The following is a 16,046-nucleotide window of genomic DNA, read 5'->3' as shown; positions in this document are numbered from 1 at the left end:
GGAAATTATTGTGCAACGGCAGCACACCATCCAGGAGTGCTGATGGGCTTCAGAGGGAAAAGTTCATCAACAGACATCTGCATACCACGTCCTGAATATTATCTATTAATTCAAATGAAGAAATGACAATAAATAAATAAAACCTCAACGATCTTAGAAGCACTATCAAATAGCTCTATTGCTCGACCGTCCAATGATGAGTCACTCAGAAGAGTCATCATCATCGTTTGGAAACCAGGATTAAGAAGTGCATCTTGGCAACCTAACACAACCTTTACTACCTCCTCAGGCAGCTGCAATCTGCTGAGAAAGCTCATGAGCCGACAGAGTCTGATTATGCAACAGAGAACAAGCCAGGAACAAAGCACTTAATGCTCCTGTTGCTCTGTTGAAATGTTCTGATTCATACTTTTTTTTTTATATCAATATTCCTCCATGTTGTTACCAGTAACTTTTACATCCCCTGTCCGCGGCCTCCTCCTCTGCAGCAGCAGTAGGGGCAAATACAGAGAGTGCTGAGTAATGCTAGACAGGCAGTCTAATAGGTTCAAAGGGCAACATAAACAATAACAAACAAAAAAAAAAAGCATTTAACCAACAGGCCAGCGTGAGGAGGAAGTGATGCAGAGCTCTGCAGGGCCGACTTGGGCGTGTGGATTGTCACGTTTCCTGTTCGTCTTTCTTCTGTTGACACCAAACCTGTGATGAGAAGAACTGGTTTCGCTTTGACAGAGCGGTGACAGTAAACCCTTCAACAAGCGAGAGTAAAGAGCAGATGAATGTGGAGACTGAGTGTAAGGTCTCATGAGGAGATTACAATCCAGCACTGCCCTGTGACCAGTACATAGGACTGTACACACTGTAGGCTATAGTCGCACATATGCAAACAGACAGACACAGTTTCCTCCCAAAGTCCTGCCTTGTTAAAGGCAACCCCCTGGGGAGGTGTGTAACCCAGACAGAGCCAGCGTGGCAAACTATTAACACACACAGGAAACAGGCGAGACTGGTAGCCTACACAGGACATACGTCCAACAACAAAACACCACTTTTTTTTTTTTAACTCCCATTTAAAGCCTTTGTGTATCAGCTGTGAGAGGCCCCTTCCTCTGTTGTACTCCGCTTGCTCCTGTGCGGTTTTGAAGCCAGTGTTTTGGTCAGTTGGTGGAGTTAACAGTACATTTACATGTTTTTATGAGAAACGTTTGTGTAACTGCAAAACCCTGAATAAGATTGTGTGATCAGGTCGTCAGCACAGGACAGAAAGATGAAAGCCCTTCTCTTTTCTCTCTCAGCTGACTCTTAAAAGCCTAAAAACGCCCTGTGTCATAACCGACCGAGAAAAAGGCTCCGGTCATCCACCTGCGGTTCTGAAAGAACACTGAATATGTTGTGCTCTGTCTGTAGAGCTTTTTCCCCCCCATTCAATCTCATTACCTGGAACCACAAATCCATGACCTGGACCAAATCCATGACCTGGACGGGAAAAAAAAATATATATATATAATGGTCTAACTGGTGATTCCTCAGGTCATTGTTCTGGCAACACAACTCAAATTAGACAGCGATGGGGAGCCCCTGTGATCACAAGGTCAAAGTGCACATCGGCACTAAACAGATTTGTCATTGTTTCTATTTATACACAGCACTGGAGGCTGACTTAGCACTTTGGTGCATGACAAGTCATTCGCTGCATATGGGCTGAAATGAGAGCGTGTCTGAGCTTTAGAGAGCAGGGAGACAGAGATCAATATGCAAATGGCAATACAAAATGCTCATAACTCTCATGTCGAGTTGCACCCAGAGTACCAGCATGCACACAAAAGGTGAATTATTGACATTTATCGTATCACAGAGCCAGGCATCACGTAAAGCAATCAATCTCTGGCAGACGCGGCACTCAACCATAGATCAACGAGAGGAAGAGGAGGAGCTCCCGTCGAGGTGAAACTGCATTTCTGACACCAAACAAGCTGGATACACACAGGTTTTTCAACGTGGGTAAACCCGCTAAACTGGAGTTTGCCTTTCTGTTTTTTCCAGAACACACAGAAAACTAAGAAGCTCTCTCACCTCGCTGTCTTGCCAGTGTTGCATTTAGCACGATGGGAAGAAAAGAAATTGTGTTGTTACTAAGATATAAAAAGACAATAACTTCACAAACATTCAGCTATTTCCTGGCCCGGTCAGCGTCCAGACAGCCAAAACAGAGGCAAGCTAGGTCAAATAGAAGAAGAATAAATGAGTGCTTTTTGACCAGTGGAAAGAGGCTTGAGAGTGTAATTGTGTGTGTGTGTGTGTGTCTGGTTTTAAAGGGTGGAATGCAGGGGTCTACTCATCCTTATAGCCTGTTTGCACCAGACTAAGCTAATCTGATCAATGGCTGTGGCTGTATAGAGACTTAAACTGCCAAGCCGGATGATATGTATATATGACCACCTCGCAGGGAGACACACACATTACATACGTCTGGTTTGACTTGACTGCAATGCAGAAATATTGAGTGTGTGTGTGTGTGTGTTTGTGTGTGTGTGTGTGTGTGTGTCCCGACCCCTTCCTCAGGCAGTCAGGCCTGGATACAGGATTGTAGGTCATGTAACTGGTTATATGGTCATGTTGGGGGAAAGCAATGCAGACATTCAGGAAAAGGATGCTGGCGACTGTTTTTGTGTGTGTGTGTGCCTGTGAGTGTGTGTGCGTGTGTGTGTGTGTGCGTGTGTGTGTGTGTGTGTGTGTGTTGACCCTCATGACAACCTCATTGCCCTCTAAATGCATGTTCCCACATGCACACAATCTACTCCTAGACGTGAGCTATATGCAGCTGCCTGGGGGCAACACAACATGAGAGCAATTAAACAACACTCTCTTATCAGCGTCTGACTTTCTCTGGAAAAAAAAAAAAAAAAGTGGTCATGGGGAAAACCGTCGGCAGCAGGAAGTTATCCTTCTCCGTGTGTTTATTTGTGTTCTTCCCACTTCCTGTCAAACACACGGACACATTTGGTGGCAATCACAGGGCATGTAAATACACACGCATGATGAGACACCGCAGCTACAGCGTGTAATTAGACAAACTCAAACACTGTGAAGTTGCTGATAAAACTGGTCTTTCAATGCGAGTTGAGAAGGTGAAAACACAGAGATACATGGGTTGAGTGCAAGGATATCTGTCGTCCGCTTATTTTCCAGGCTTGAATCAATAACTTCAGTTGAGCAGCAGCCCCCAGCTGTCTATTGCCCTGTCTCTCTAGCTCTTTTTGCTTTTTCTCGCAAAACACCTCCTGCCCCACTTCCTGTTACAGTTGTGGCTGTGAACCCGGCACAAAAGGGATCCTCTCAGCGTCTGAGTGACAAGTCCCTCTCAAACCTCCCCTGGGGTCATCGCTTTGCAAGGTAGGGCCGACCCCCACTCTCAACCCCCCCCCCCCCCCCATCCAGCTGAGATGAATGGATCCCAAAGAGGAGTCTGCAGGACCTGGAAGGCATCGGGGGTGAAGAATTTCACTTTGTTGCAGCTGCTTTGCATCTAGCACAGCAAGAGAGGAGTTGTAATGTCATTAAGGACACAGTGTGGCCAATAGGGATTCATTAGCTGATGGGGCAGAGACTGGGAGGTGCGTGCGTTAAAAACAACGGTGGGGTCTGTGAGACCACCGCCTCAGCTCCATTACACGCCTGTAAAATGAGCATGATTACAGACGCAACCCCGGTCCCACTCTGAGCCATGCCCTCCAATTTCATAGGCTGCCACCCAGCAAGTGCCAGCACATGCACTCACATTTGCACGCTGCCTTCAAATCAGCATTTAGACTTGGCTCGCACAGTCGATGCAGACCCCTCACATCCCCTCACACCGATCCAAAAATACGAATTAAAGCTGCCGCCGAGCTGCCAGAGGTTTAGGGTGCATTTCCAACAAAGGCAGAGGATGACAGAGCCGTGGAGGACATCATCTCTTTGTGCACGATTCCTATGCAGAGGCAGGATTTCCAAAAAAAAAGATATAACAGATTCTAGAAGAGACCCAGAGGCCTGTGAGAACAACAATAACAGATCAGATGAATGGGTTTGGAGAGAAACGCCCATTCCCCCACCTTGCACCTGGCTGCAGCTGTCCTTGTCATTGACCCCCCCCCCACACACACAGCCACAGCCACACACACACACACACACCCTGACTGCTTCACATGCAGACCACAACATGCATCTGTGCAGAACTTGTGCCCCCCCCGCACGGGGAGCAGGCATGTGGATAAAACATGTGGAGAAAGCGTGGCACGGACGCATGCTCTGACTGCATCAACACCGCCCATGTCTCACAACACAAGGTGGGATCCCCTCCTGTGCAGGGACATGGGGGGGGGGGTCTCATCTGTGGCACTTTGTAGGTGAGAGGGATGCGTTTCATTGCTCGCCAGGAGGCTTGGAGACAATGTGCTCTGCTCGGGTCTGGAGGGAGACTTACCTCAGCGCCACCTTCACAGAGCAGTCGCCCAGGCTCGCCATTGTCGCTCTCGAGGTTGGGGATGTTTCGGCTGGGCTGGGTTTTCCGTGTGTGTGTGTGTGTGTGTGTTTGTGCGTGTGTGCGTGAGCTGGGTGTCTCAGGTCAGCGGGAGCAGCCGTCAGGACCTGCCGGCGATGAGCTGCCTCATCCGGACTCCTGCTGTCGTCTTCTTCTTCTCCTCCTCTGCTGCAGCGCTCATCTCGCTGTCTGCTACCTCGCAGTATTTCTAACCCTCTTCTTGTTCTTCTTGTTGTTCTTGTTCTTCTCTTCTTCTGTTTCTCTTCTTCCTCTGGTGTGACCGAGCAGCCGCTACATCCTGTGTGAAGTGTACGAGCAGCACAGACCTCAGCTCAGCTCTGACAGACGCGTTCACGCTCGATGAGCCCACACTGGAGGGAGGGACGCTGCCTTCACGGAACGTCGGAAATACTGGATCGCTGTATCGCTGTAGGGGCTGTCTTGCACAGAGCGGTCGTCGTCTCAGCAGAAGATCGCTGGTTCGATCCCAGTTTCCGATTTGCATGCTAAAGTGTCCTGGCAAGATACTGAACCCCGAATTGCCCCACATATTAAAATGTGCTGTAAAGCGCATTGAGTGTTCATCAAGACTAGATACTATATAAATACAGACCATTTACCATTTCCGTCTTAATATAATAAATGTGGCTCTCAAAGATGGTTTCTCCAGTTTGACGTAGATTACTTATTTCAATCCTCTTTCAAACCACCTGTCTTCCCCGGCCAAAATTTCATAGAAAGAGTTAATATAATATAATGGTATTTTTCAGATCCAAATTTGGTCACCGTGACCTTGACCTTTGACCACTTATATCTATTTCAAGTGATCCAAGTGTAACCCAAGTGTCTAAGTGATAAGTGGTCAAACTTAAGAATTTCCCTAAAGGCAGACCTGAGATAACATGTTCAACAGGATCCTAAACCAGATCAGCTCTTTCTCGATTCTAACTGAATGTTTGTACATGGACGACAAACAAACAGACTGCACGAAAACCTAATGCCTCCAGCAACTGGCTATTTCTGGCAAAGAGGCACAAAAAGGGAGTGTTCAGCTGCTGAGTCAGGATTCCAAACAAATGCAAAAAATTCTGAATCCATATTGGTATAGAAAGACCGGAATTAAAGAATTATTAATAACCATTCAATAAAGATTAACATGAAACCTCACTTCTATAAGTAAGGAAGACTTGAGACATATAAAAACAGACTTTTTGGTAAGTCCTGCTCCACAGACACTGGATCCCACATTTACCACAAACTTCTTCATACCATCAAAACTTTCCAAACCCCAAACACATTCCATTAAGTATCTTGAGCTCAGTCCATGGCATCATGTTGTTTCCAACCCCAGAAAGCCTCCTTCAGAGTAATTCTTCTCCTGACTGAATTGTGCATAAACCCAGAGCAGTTCCCCTCCACAATACACCAAACCTATTCTACAAAAACTATCTTACCAGTAAGTAGTGCATTCTCAATCTCACTGAGGTAGAAGTACTGGAGTAACTGAAGTTATATAAGCAATAAGTCAAGTATCCAAAGTAAACACGAGGGTTTTGATAAAAAGGAATTTCATAGCAGAATGGCACACGTCACTGATACATTGTCGTCTTGTATTACTGGATTATTGTTGCATTTTATCATGCATTTTAATGTTAAAGTTTGACATGGTAGAGCTAATTCAACTGTTATTAATGAAGGTTCATCTAAAGCAGTGTCCATCACTCAATTCATCTATCTATTTTCTATACATTTATCCTGTAAGGGTCAGCTGGAGCCAATCCCAGCTGACATTGGGCGAAAGGTCGACAGCCTGTCCATGGGCCTATCCAACAAAGAGTTATAGTTCATAACCTTTCCCTGGTTTCTATCTCAAAAAGTTTATATGTAACAATAAAGCATGGACGTTGTTTTTCCTTACTAACGCTTTCCTGGCCAGGGAAGACAGATGGTTTGAAAGAGGAGGGAAAGAAGACGTCAACGTCAAACTGGAAAAACCATCTCTGAACAGCAGACAAGGTTTAAGACACTTCCTATCAGCCACATACAATACAGTCTTGACTTCCATCCCCAAGAAGTTTCACGAAAATTCCCACCTAAGAACACATTACTCACAGGGGGCGGGTGTATACGACCCACAACAACCCACATATAACTCCTAAAGTGGGTCAGACCTCTCAGGTAACCTAAACAACTCCTAACAACCCTATAGGTTAGATACCTGGGACTCCCCGCAGTCAGTTAGAACGGAAGAAGCCTCTTGGATGAGAGTTGAACTGTCTTAAAGAAACTAAGTTCAGTTCACCTGTTTTTAACACTTGGACAAACTCTTTCTATGCTTAAAAAAATAATACGAGCGGTCCCTGAAAGCAGCATAAACGCATTTAAATGACAGCCACTACGGCCAATTACAGACTTAGCACCGCCTTCCTTTTACACAAGAGACCAATCAGAGGGCTCTGTATGCCTATGCGGCCCGCCCACAGACACACCCACGACAGGCAGTAAAGATACAAACCTGCAGTACATTGACAGCCAGAGGCAAATCTGGGGTCAGTTAAACTGCCATAAACACAGGCAGGCTTTCCCATGACGGAAAGGAGGGGCCGCCTCTTTAAACACCTCCAGGTCAAAGGTCACAGCTCACAGAGGTTATAATGTTCTGAAGATGTGGCTGATTGGCTCTGGTGTGGACGGGAAGTTCAACCCAGCTCACTTCCCTCTCCTGCTGAGTCAGTTCTGCAAAAAGAGAAACAGGAGTCCTTTCTCTTATTTGCACAATCTGTGTCCTCCAAGGTTCCTGTTCCACTTCTTACAATGATCTATACACGGTGTTCAACATATCCCATACCACTGAAGTGTCAGTGAAGTTGTATAAGTAATATATTGCCAGATCAAAATCTTCATTCTCCAAAAAGACTAAGTTTGCCAGTAACAATCATGTCCGACAATACAACTCAAACAAAGTTCAGTGAACTCCAGATCACAAAGATGGAGGACAGGTCGGACTGATACCAACACTGGCGTTTTGCACATTTGGAGCCAGAATTCTTGAGGTAATGATCAACGGATAGAGCCGATACATGCTCTCCACCAACCTATAAACATTTCACCCTGTTTTTAAACTTACCAAAGACATGAACACATGAACATACATCAGAGCGATAAGAAACTCTTTATGAGAAAAACTTTTATGTGTACCCTTTGAATTAATAATTTTGTCCATGTCCCATCTACTAACATGGAGGAGGTGGGTTTTATTGCCTACACTGCAGCCAGCCACCAGGCTGGCTGCAGTGGTGTAACCAGATGGTTTCGGGCATCTGGTAAGGATGACCTCGGGGAAGACCCAGGACTAGGTGGAGAGATTATATCTCAACACTGGCCTGGGAACGCCTCGGGATCCCCCCGTCAGAGCTGGTCAATGTGGCCCGGGAAAGGGAAGTCTGGGGCCCCCTGCTTGAGCTGCTCCCCCCGCGACCCGACCCCGGATAAGCGGATGACGATGAGTGAGTGAATAATGAGACTGAACATATAGAAGCCCTCACTTTCTTCCGTGTAGATTTAACAAACAGGTTTCTGTCTGGACACAGAAAATATGCTCCAGCAAAGTCACCGACAACAATCACTTCATGTTACCAAACACAGTCTGCCAATGGTTGCACAAATTCTAAACCCAGAGCTTATGACTCTGAGCGTGTGTGTGTGTGTGTGTGTGTGTGCACTTATTCACAACAGTAAACCAACAAACCTCATCTATGAGAATGTATGGTGGGAATTCAAAGAAGACAACAGCTGCGACAGACAGTTTATACAGACGGACAGACATTTAATAAGAGACATGATTTTCTTTCAGCGGATAAATCAGAAGTGTTTTTGATCTAAAAAAACAATAATATTGAACGAACACTATCAGACCAAACATCCAACACGTGGTGACTGAAAATGTCAAGATAAAAGCTTCTTGACATCATAGCGACTACGGAGAAAAGACATGAGATCAATTGGGTTTGTAATGAAAATTATTTCACCTCTAAATCAATTTTCACATTGACTTTTCCTCAGTTTATAAAAAAAAGTGTGACACAAGATGATAAAAAGACCATTTAATGTATTTGCTATTACAGTTTTACTTGTTTCACTCCTCATGTGATTGCTATTGCTCAGACGCTCACACTCATAAAAGCACAGACATCATATATGCACATTTTTTGCTTTAAATCCTGAGATTATTTTATAATTTTTGTTTGGTTTTTAAATACATATTCTATAAGTTATTGTCATAAAATCAGGGCGCTGATTGTGTGCATGCGTACATGCTTGTGTACGTGCTTGTGTCCGTGACCCGAGGACCAGGTGGCGATGTTAGTGCTGCAGGGCCGACGTTCCCTGGGATCAGGGCTGGATTCCACAAAAGATTATGGTTCAGTTATGAGGATAAAGCTGAAATCCTCCCAGATCTGCTGGGAAACAGCCACCGGGTACTGACACATGCACAAACAACAGCGGCACACACACAAATCAAACACTGGATTTATTTTTTGTCTGGCAAACTTCTCAGGCCGTGTCACATGAACCGTTGCATAATGAGGCTGTTTCTGAGCATGTGTTTAGAACATTTCATTCCTCTTCAGGTATGTTTACAGTTTTCCAAAGCTGATTCGCGCCCCTGCCTCCCACCTTTTTCCCTCAGCACTTCATCATGTAAAAGCTTATTTCATAACCACACTGTGTGGGGTACAAAATCCTGCAGATATTCATATATTGCAGTTGGCAAACTGTAGTAGAATCCCTTTATTTGGGGCCACACATTGACAATAACAGCACCCCAACTGCAGGTTCTGGCTGTAAGGGACTTTGACACCTCTTCCAGCAAAACACACACGCAAAACACACACACACACGCACACACACACAGTTTTCCGCATATATCATTGTCAGGACTTTGTGTTGTCTTCCATTCATTGTGACGAGCTTTACCGAAACCTTATCCCCAGCCTCAACCATGACCACCTTATACCTAACTCTAACCTTAACCTAACCTCAACTCATGTCTGACCTCTAACCTCGACCAGGAACTCAGAAATGATGTTTTGCCTCATTAGGACCAGGCATGGGTCCTCATCAGGTCGACTGGTTCTCATAAGGTCAGGGTTTTTGCTGGAAAAGATCCTAAAAGATGACAACAATTAACACGTACACACAAACACACTTAACTGCACATAAAGCTATTTCATAATGGTCCTTATTTCTGCAACATGTGCTCATGATCCTTTGCTGCAATAATTTTCTTGCCACACTGATGGAAAATCTAGTAATGAATACAGAAAATTGTTAAAACCAAACATCACCCACTGCCAATCACATAATAAACTATATAGGCTGTTGGATAACGTGTATAAGCCCCCTATCAGCCTTGTGAAAATTAAGCAAAAAACAAAAGATGCATTTTACATCAATGAAGTCCAATGTTCTATTTCACTGCTCCATCCTAGGCATCACGTTGCCTCCTTCAGTGGAGAAGGAGGAGAAGTGAGTCGGAGCGTGTGAGATGGGGAGATGAAGCTGCATCCAATAATGTATTCTCCATCCTTATTCTTTGATGTGTCTCTAATCCCTCACATGCGTTTTTTCCAGCTATATTTGGCTTTGAAGCGCCGTAAACTAATCCTCCGTTCTTCACCGTAGCAAAACTGTTTGAATTGGCCACGATTATGCAAGCCCACCATTTGACGTCTCACTTGCTGCCAGAGGGAGAGGAGCACGGCCAGGGAATGATAGAAGTCGAACAGTTGAATCAGCCGCAGTTGCGTCACGTTTAATTTTGCTTCCATTTCCCTCACAATGAGAATGTAACGTGACTGGATCCGATACGTGTGCATGGATGTTTGATGGTGTGTTTTTGCATGTGACAGAGGAGCTGTGCATGGGATTTACGTGTGTCAGCTGCGGTGACATTCAGCCGAGCAGGTTTTCACCACGTCTTGGAAGGAGTGGACCCCCCCCCCCCCCCCACACACACACACACACACACACACACACACACACACACAGAGAGACACATACAGAGGGCTTGGTCCCCTCAGCCCTGCAGAGCTCTCACTGTAGGCTGAGTGACATTAGGAAATTACATATTGATATTGACACCACGGTGGCGGTTCGGGACGGCATGGTGGTAAAATGGTTAGCCCTGTTGTCTCACAGCAAGAATGTTCTTGGTTTGAACACCATTTTTTTGAGTTTGCACACCTCTTGCCCAATGTCACATGCTGACATGCTGCAGTCCCTTGTGCGACCCTTTAGCAGTAAAGAGAATGGACAGTTCGCATTATTCATAATGAGGCTTTCATGCATTCAAAGTTTTGAAAAAAGCTTATGTGACACTGTCTGAAGGATAAACAAAAGAATATATCAACATATCAGCAACTCTAACGCTCTCTAACGAACATTCAACCCTCTCTGTGAGGTTACCCGGCAACCAGAGGGTCAAACCAAAAAATAGCCCCTGGAAAAGAAACCTTGGTTGAATGCTACAGGTTTTTGTGCAGGCCTCATGTGATGTCACTTTGAGGAAGTGTATCAGAATTATCTACGCTGGTACCGAGAAAGGTTTTATACAACTTTTCCACATGCAGTTGTTCCCCCATTGGCAATCTTCTCCTTTAAAAAGTGTTTAACTGTATTACAACAACAAACTGACAACATGTCTGATAGTGTTAGATGATCTTATATCAATGTATCTCTCAGGTCTCACTGTGATTTGATGAGAGAAAGAAGTGTGCTGCGCTCTAAGGCTGAATGTACGTCTGGGGGAAGTACTGATCAAACACTGTGTGTAGTTACTCACAGATCACTCGTCATTGAGGAATATAACGGTCCTGAGTGATCAGTAACGTGTCATGAACATGAGCCCTTCTACAGCAGACCTACACTCCAGCTTCCATCCCAGGGCAAAATGCTGACCCACATTTTTGTCACATCTTCACCCAGGCTCTGATGCTTCCTGCTGGGCAGTGACCGGGCGGTGGCTGGGCTGGAGGCTGGCTCATAGTGACTGCTGCAGCCTCAGGGCTGTTTCAGGGAGGTAGTGTGTGTGTGAGAGAGAGAGAGAGAGAGAGAGAGAGAGAGAGAGAGAGAGAGAGAGAGAGAGAGAGAGAGAGAGAGAGAAAGAAAGAAAAAATAGAGAGAGAGAGAGAGAGAGAAATGGACAAGGACTGGTTGTTACCTAGCCCTCTGCCCCCAGCCCATTGCATGCTTTTACTTACTTACTTACACACACACACACACACACACACATTCACAAAAGACTAATAGAGTCCATCTGTGTCAGCTGACAAAAGAGGAGGTAGAAACCTCCCCACAGTTTCAGGAACAAGCTGCCCTGACTTCTCTACGGGGGGCTCAGAAGAAAACAAAGTAAACGGTCAATAGAATGTATTTATAAAGTTCTTTTCCAGTCTTATTGAGCATTCAAAGTACTTGAAAGTACACGTTGCATTCACCCATTAACCCACCATTCATACTTGACAGAGCTGCAATTTTAGGTTCAGTATCTGCTAGGACACTGCATACTGGAGGAGCTGGGGATCGAACCACCGACCGTCCCCTGTGGACAGTGGCTGACCCTCCTGCCGCCCCAGAGAGCAGTCACATGGTATTATGTTTTAAATATAACACTTGTGTATTCACACGTAACTGAAAAGCTTGGCATCAGTCCAGTGCTCATGTCAAGTGAACCAGGTTGGAGCACACAACCCATTGAACCCATGTGAATGAGGATGTTTGTCACAATGCACATTGGTACAAGTAAAAGTTCGGTTTTCAGGGTGAATCCCACTTCCTGAAATAGATGCAGCTGGGATTGAAGTGGTTCATGAAATTAAGATTACCAGCTAGTTTGACTCACCCACCACAGTAGTGCTGGGTCATTAAATGAGTGTAAGTACCTAATTTGTATTTGTGTGATCTTACCCAGTCACCTTCCCTCTCTTCTCACCAAGGGCAGCCAGCGCCTTGTTTCTATGGTAACGGCACTCTGAAGGAGGCAGACAGGAAGAGATGCTGAAACGGCAGAAAAGCCTCTTTGTGCTCTTTGAGGCTTGGCCTAAAGAGGGTATAACGGGTTAGATACACAAACACACACACACACGCACAAAAAACCTTATGCACAATCTAAGATAAGGAGCATCGTCTGACTTTCCCCTTGAAGCAGTAAGTGCTATTTAGATCACTTTTACTAGGACTGGTCTTTTATAGATTGGTTATTTCAATAGGTTACAGCTTCTGTATCTTTCTAGGAAAATATATTCTTTCTCTACGATATCTACTCTATGAAAATAATTCCACGTCAGTGAGGTGTTTTGCTAATGATTTACTGTTTGGTACCAAGAGAGCTTTGGCTAACATGATAGATCATATTATGTATTCACAGAGCAGATGCAGGCATGTGCACATAAAAAAAAACAGCCACACACACACACAAATCTCACTCAATTCTGCGTTTGAAAATTGGATTGCCACTCCCAGATAACTTGATTATAAAGAGCCTCCCTCTCACTCTGGGCCAGTATCACTTAATAAAGCTAAGTGCATCGACACGCTTGTGGCCACACTCAATCACACAAAGACACATGTAAACATACACACACAAACCACTGCAGATCTATATATCAACCCTCTGATCCAAGTCTCACTCAAGGATCAGCAGTAATGAATATTAACTTGAACTGAGGAAAGAGCCAACATCACAGAATCGGATTCTAGGTCAAAACTCAGGCACAAAAAAGTCATTCAGTCAGGTCTTCTGTGCAGGTAGGTGCTGGTTTATTAGCATGTGAACGCTAACAAGAGGCCATATGTCAGCATAAGGTCTCTGAAAGTCAATACATGCATGTGCTGTTACAGCACAGCAGAATGTGGCACAGAGCAGAGATCAAAAGCACGGACCAGGCACAGAGAAACACTGGTATGATGAAGGATACTAGATCATTGGACAATTTCCGATTTGTGGTAGAAATGCATTACAAGCCACACAAGACTGTAAAAGAGCAACATACACATGACTTTTTGTCAAAACATTAAATGTTGTTTAACCGAGACAGGTTTGTGAAGAGATTGTGGGGGAGCTGCAGTTCAACTGTGGTGCTGCCTGGAGTTGGAATGAAAAAGCAGTTGAGTTAGGAAAAAATGTAAAGGGATGAAGATTGTTAACCGTTAAGGTGTCAAGAATCAAATTAGTTATTCAATGTAGAAAGTCTGTGAATGTGTAATAACATTTTGTAGTTAAAACATTTTGTGTAGTGTTGAATAGTCCACCCAACATTACGCTGCCTCTGAACGCTTCAAAGACTGCCAACTGCTAGCATTAGCCTAGATTTGATCATATCCGATGTATCAAACCAAATTTAGTTTAATATAAATGTTCAGTATAATTTAAAACGTTGGTATTCCACTAAATGATGTCAATAAAACATCTGTCCTGTCAGTGGAGGTAGTCGATTTAAATCCTGCCAGGTTTCTTCGGATTTATAATCAGATCCGATTTTATTTTTGTATCCCATATTCACAAATCCCAGATTGGCTCACAGGGTTTAACAATCTGTACAAGGTGTGACGTCATCTGTTCTTAACCCTCGACTCTATAGGGTGAGGAAAAACTAGCAGAGACAACTTTAAACTGGGGAAAAACCCAAAGAACCCAGGGAGAGTCACGAGGACCCTGATCCCAGGACAGACAGAAGTGCAATAAACCGTTCAGCAGAACACATCAACAAAATACAGATATTGACAACCGTCATTAGAGAAGACAGTGTATAACATGGATGGAGAGGTACGTGTAATTGTTTAAAAAAAAATGTCACTGTATGAAAGAATGTGTTACAAAAAAAACATAAGAACAGACTTAAATAGCTTGAGTGATTTCACGCAAAGTGAGGAACCAGTGGTGTGAATGCCGCCGAGATGATGGAGTGCAGCTCTGTAGCGCCATCTAGTGTTTAAGAGCACAACTTGCAGGTCAGTTACTCTGATAAGGGGGGGGCCGGAGCATGCCATTTCGACAAAAAATAAATATTAATGAGTCCACAATCGGGGTGATTCTTACCTCTATGTTGTTCTTTCTTCTCCTCCTCTACTTTGCGGTGCTTTCTGAATTGTGCACCTGATAATTTAATCTTTTGTTGATTAATCTTTGACTCCAACCGCAGTCTATCACCGCAGCGTGTACGTCAGGGACACACCTGAGAAGGAACTTGGAAGCGCAAGTTATGTGCGAGCCGCCGCCTGACTGTTCACACAGGGAGCCATCCAGGAGGATGTTAGATGCTGGCTTGCCTACAGTTGGTACATGTGCTCAAGTGATAGGAATCCGAAGCTGTTTTTCAAGACAAAGCACACCTACACTTTGACATGTGCATGTTTTATTAAAACTGTTTCAGATAATTGAATGTCTACTGATGCATGTTGAAATGATGTAATTCTTTGCTTTGGGTTTTTAAGCTATAATAGGATTAAGGTGTAAACAGAGACAGTTTCTCTGTTAGAGAAGGAAATCCTCTTGTATGTTTTTTCTAAATTCTTCTAATAGACCTGTAGTTTATCTACTTGACGGTTATTTATGTACGAGGTAGGTAAAAGACCTTATGTACTAGGTCTTTTAACAGCTCATTTGTTTTGATTACACAAGTATCAACCATCACTACAACTGTGTACCCATAATCCATATTGTATTGTGTACGACTTTGAAGGAAGTTTTCTCCTGTTAGTACAAAACTTTTGTGTCGCTAGTACTGTATGCAGTGTAATTAATTTAAATGTTTCACCCTGACACAGTATGCTTGTTGCACACAGAGTACCAAAGGAGATGTGTTGATTGTAACATTTAAACCAGGATGCTGTGCTCTCAACGCATACTGCATGTGACAATGCAGTATTCTTTCATTCAGTGCTGCAGAAAGATGGCAATATAGTATGATGGGCATGGACTACCTGATAAACCCCTGTAGTGTCCATGTTTAATTCATTTTCATGCCAGTGTTTTGTTTCAAAATGCTAAAAGTGTTTTTGGAAATACAGAAGGGACACATACTTGAAGTTCAGGGACGCAGGTTGAGTAAAACCTCTAACGTGGGGAGGACTAATTTGTGTTGGTTTTGAATTCTCCTGCATTTTCATTAACCCCAGTTCTTATATCCCTTTGTGTGTCTAACTGAACAGAGCTTTATCAGTAACTGAAGAGAAAGAGTAACCGTCATCATATGAGAGGGAAAATCCAATAGGTTGATGTGCTGCTAACGGTGAAATGAAACTCTCTTCTTTTTTTTCTGTTCATGCTGAAATAAAGTGGATTCACTTGGTCTGACATTTTCGATCACATCTTTATAAAACACCTCATTAGCTTCACTCTTCAAACCCTGTGGGGGGGGGGGAAATGTTTTTTGAGAGAAGATTCCAAATTATTCACCAGACTGGCACTCAGTAGAGATCAACAGAGCCGTATAGGTTCATCTCTGATCCTTGCAGCTTCCTT

At 44.1% G+C, this 16,046-nt stretch overlaps 1 protein-coding gene across 2 annotated transcripts in view; it reads right to left on the bottom strand.

Annotated features, from left to right (window-relative positions):
* Nucleotides 1-4,849, bottom strand: part of kif21b (kinesin family member 21B) — a 59,463-nt gene extending 54,614 nt beyond the window's left edge. For both annotated transcript variants that reach the window (XM_062398296.1, XM_062398298.1), the window contains exon 1: nt 4,466-4,849. In XM_062398296.1, coding sequence (XP_062254280.1) covers nt 4,466-4,506 — 41 coding nt within the window. In that variant the 5' untranslated portion in view covers nt 4,507-4,849. The remainder of the gene's footprint in view (nt 1-4,465) is intronic.
* Nucleotides 4,850-16,046: the final 11,197 nt, after the last annotated feature.

The sequence above is a fragment of the Platichthys flesus genome, chromosome 2, assembly GCF_949316205.1.
Source record: "Platichthys flesus chromosome 2, fPlaFle2.1, whole genome shotgun sequence".
NCBI lineage: Eukaryota > Metazoa > Chordata > Actinopteri > Pleuronectiformes > Pleuronectidae > Platichthys > Platichthys flesus.
This window is presented reverse-complemented; position numbering and strand designations above follow the sequence as displayed.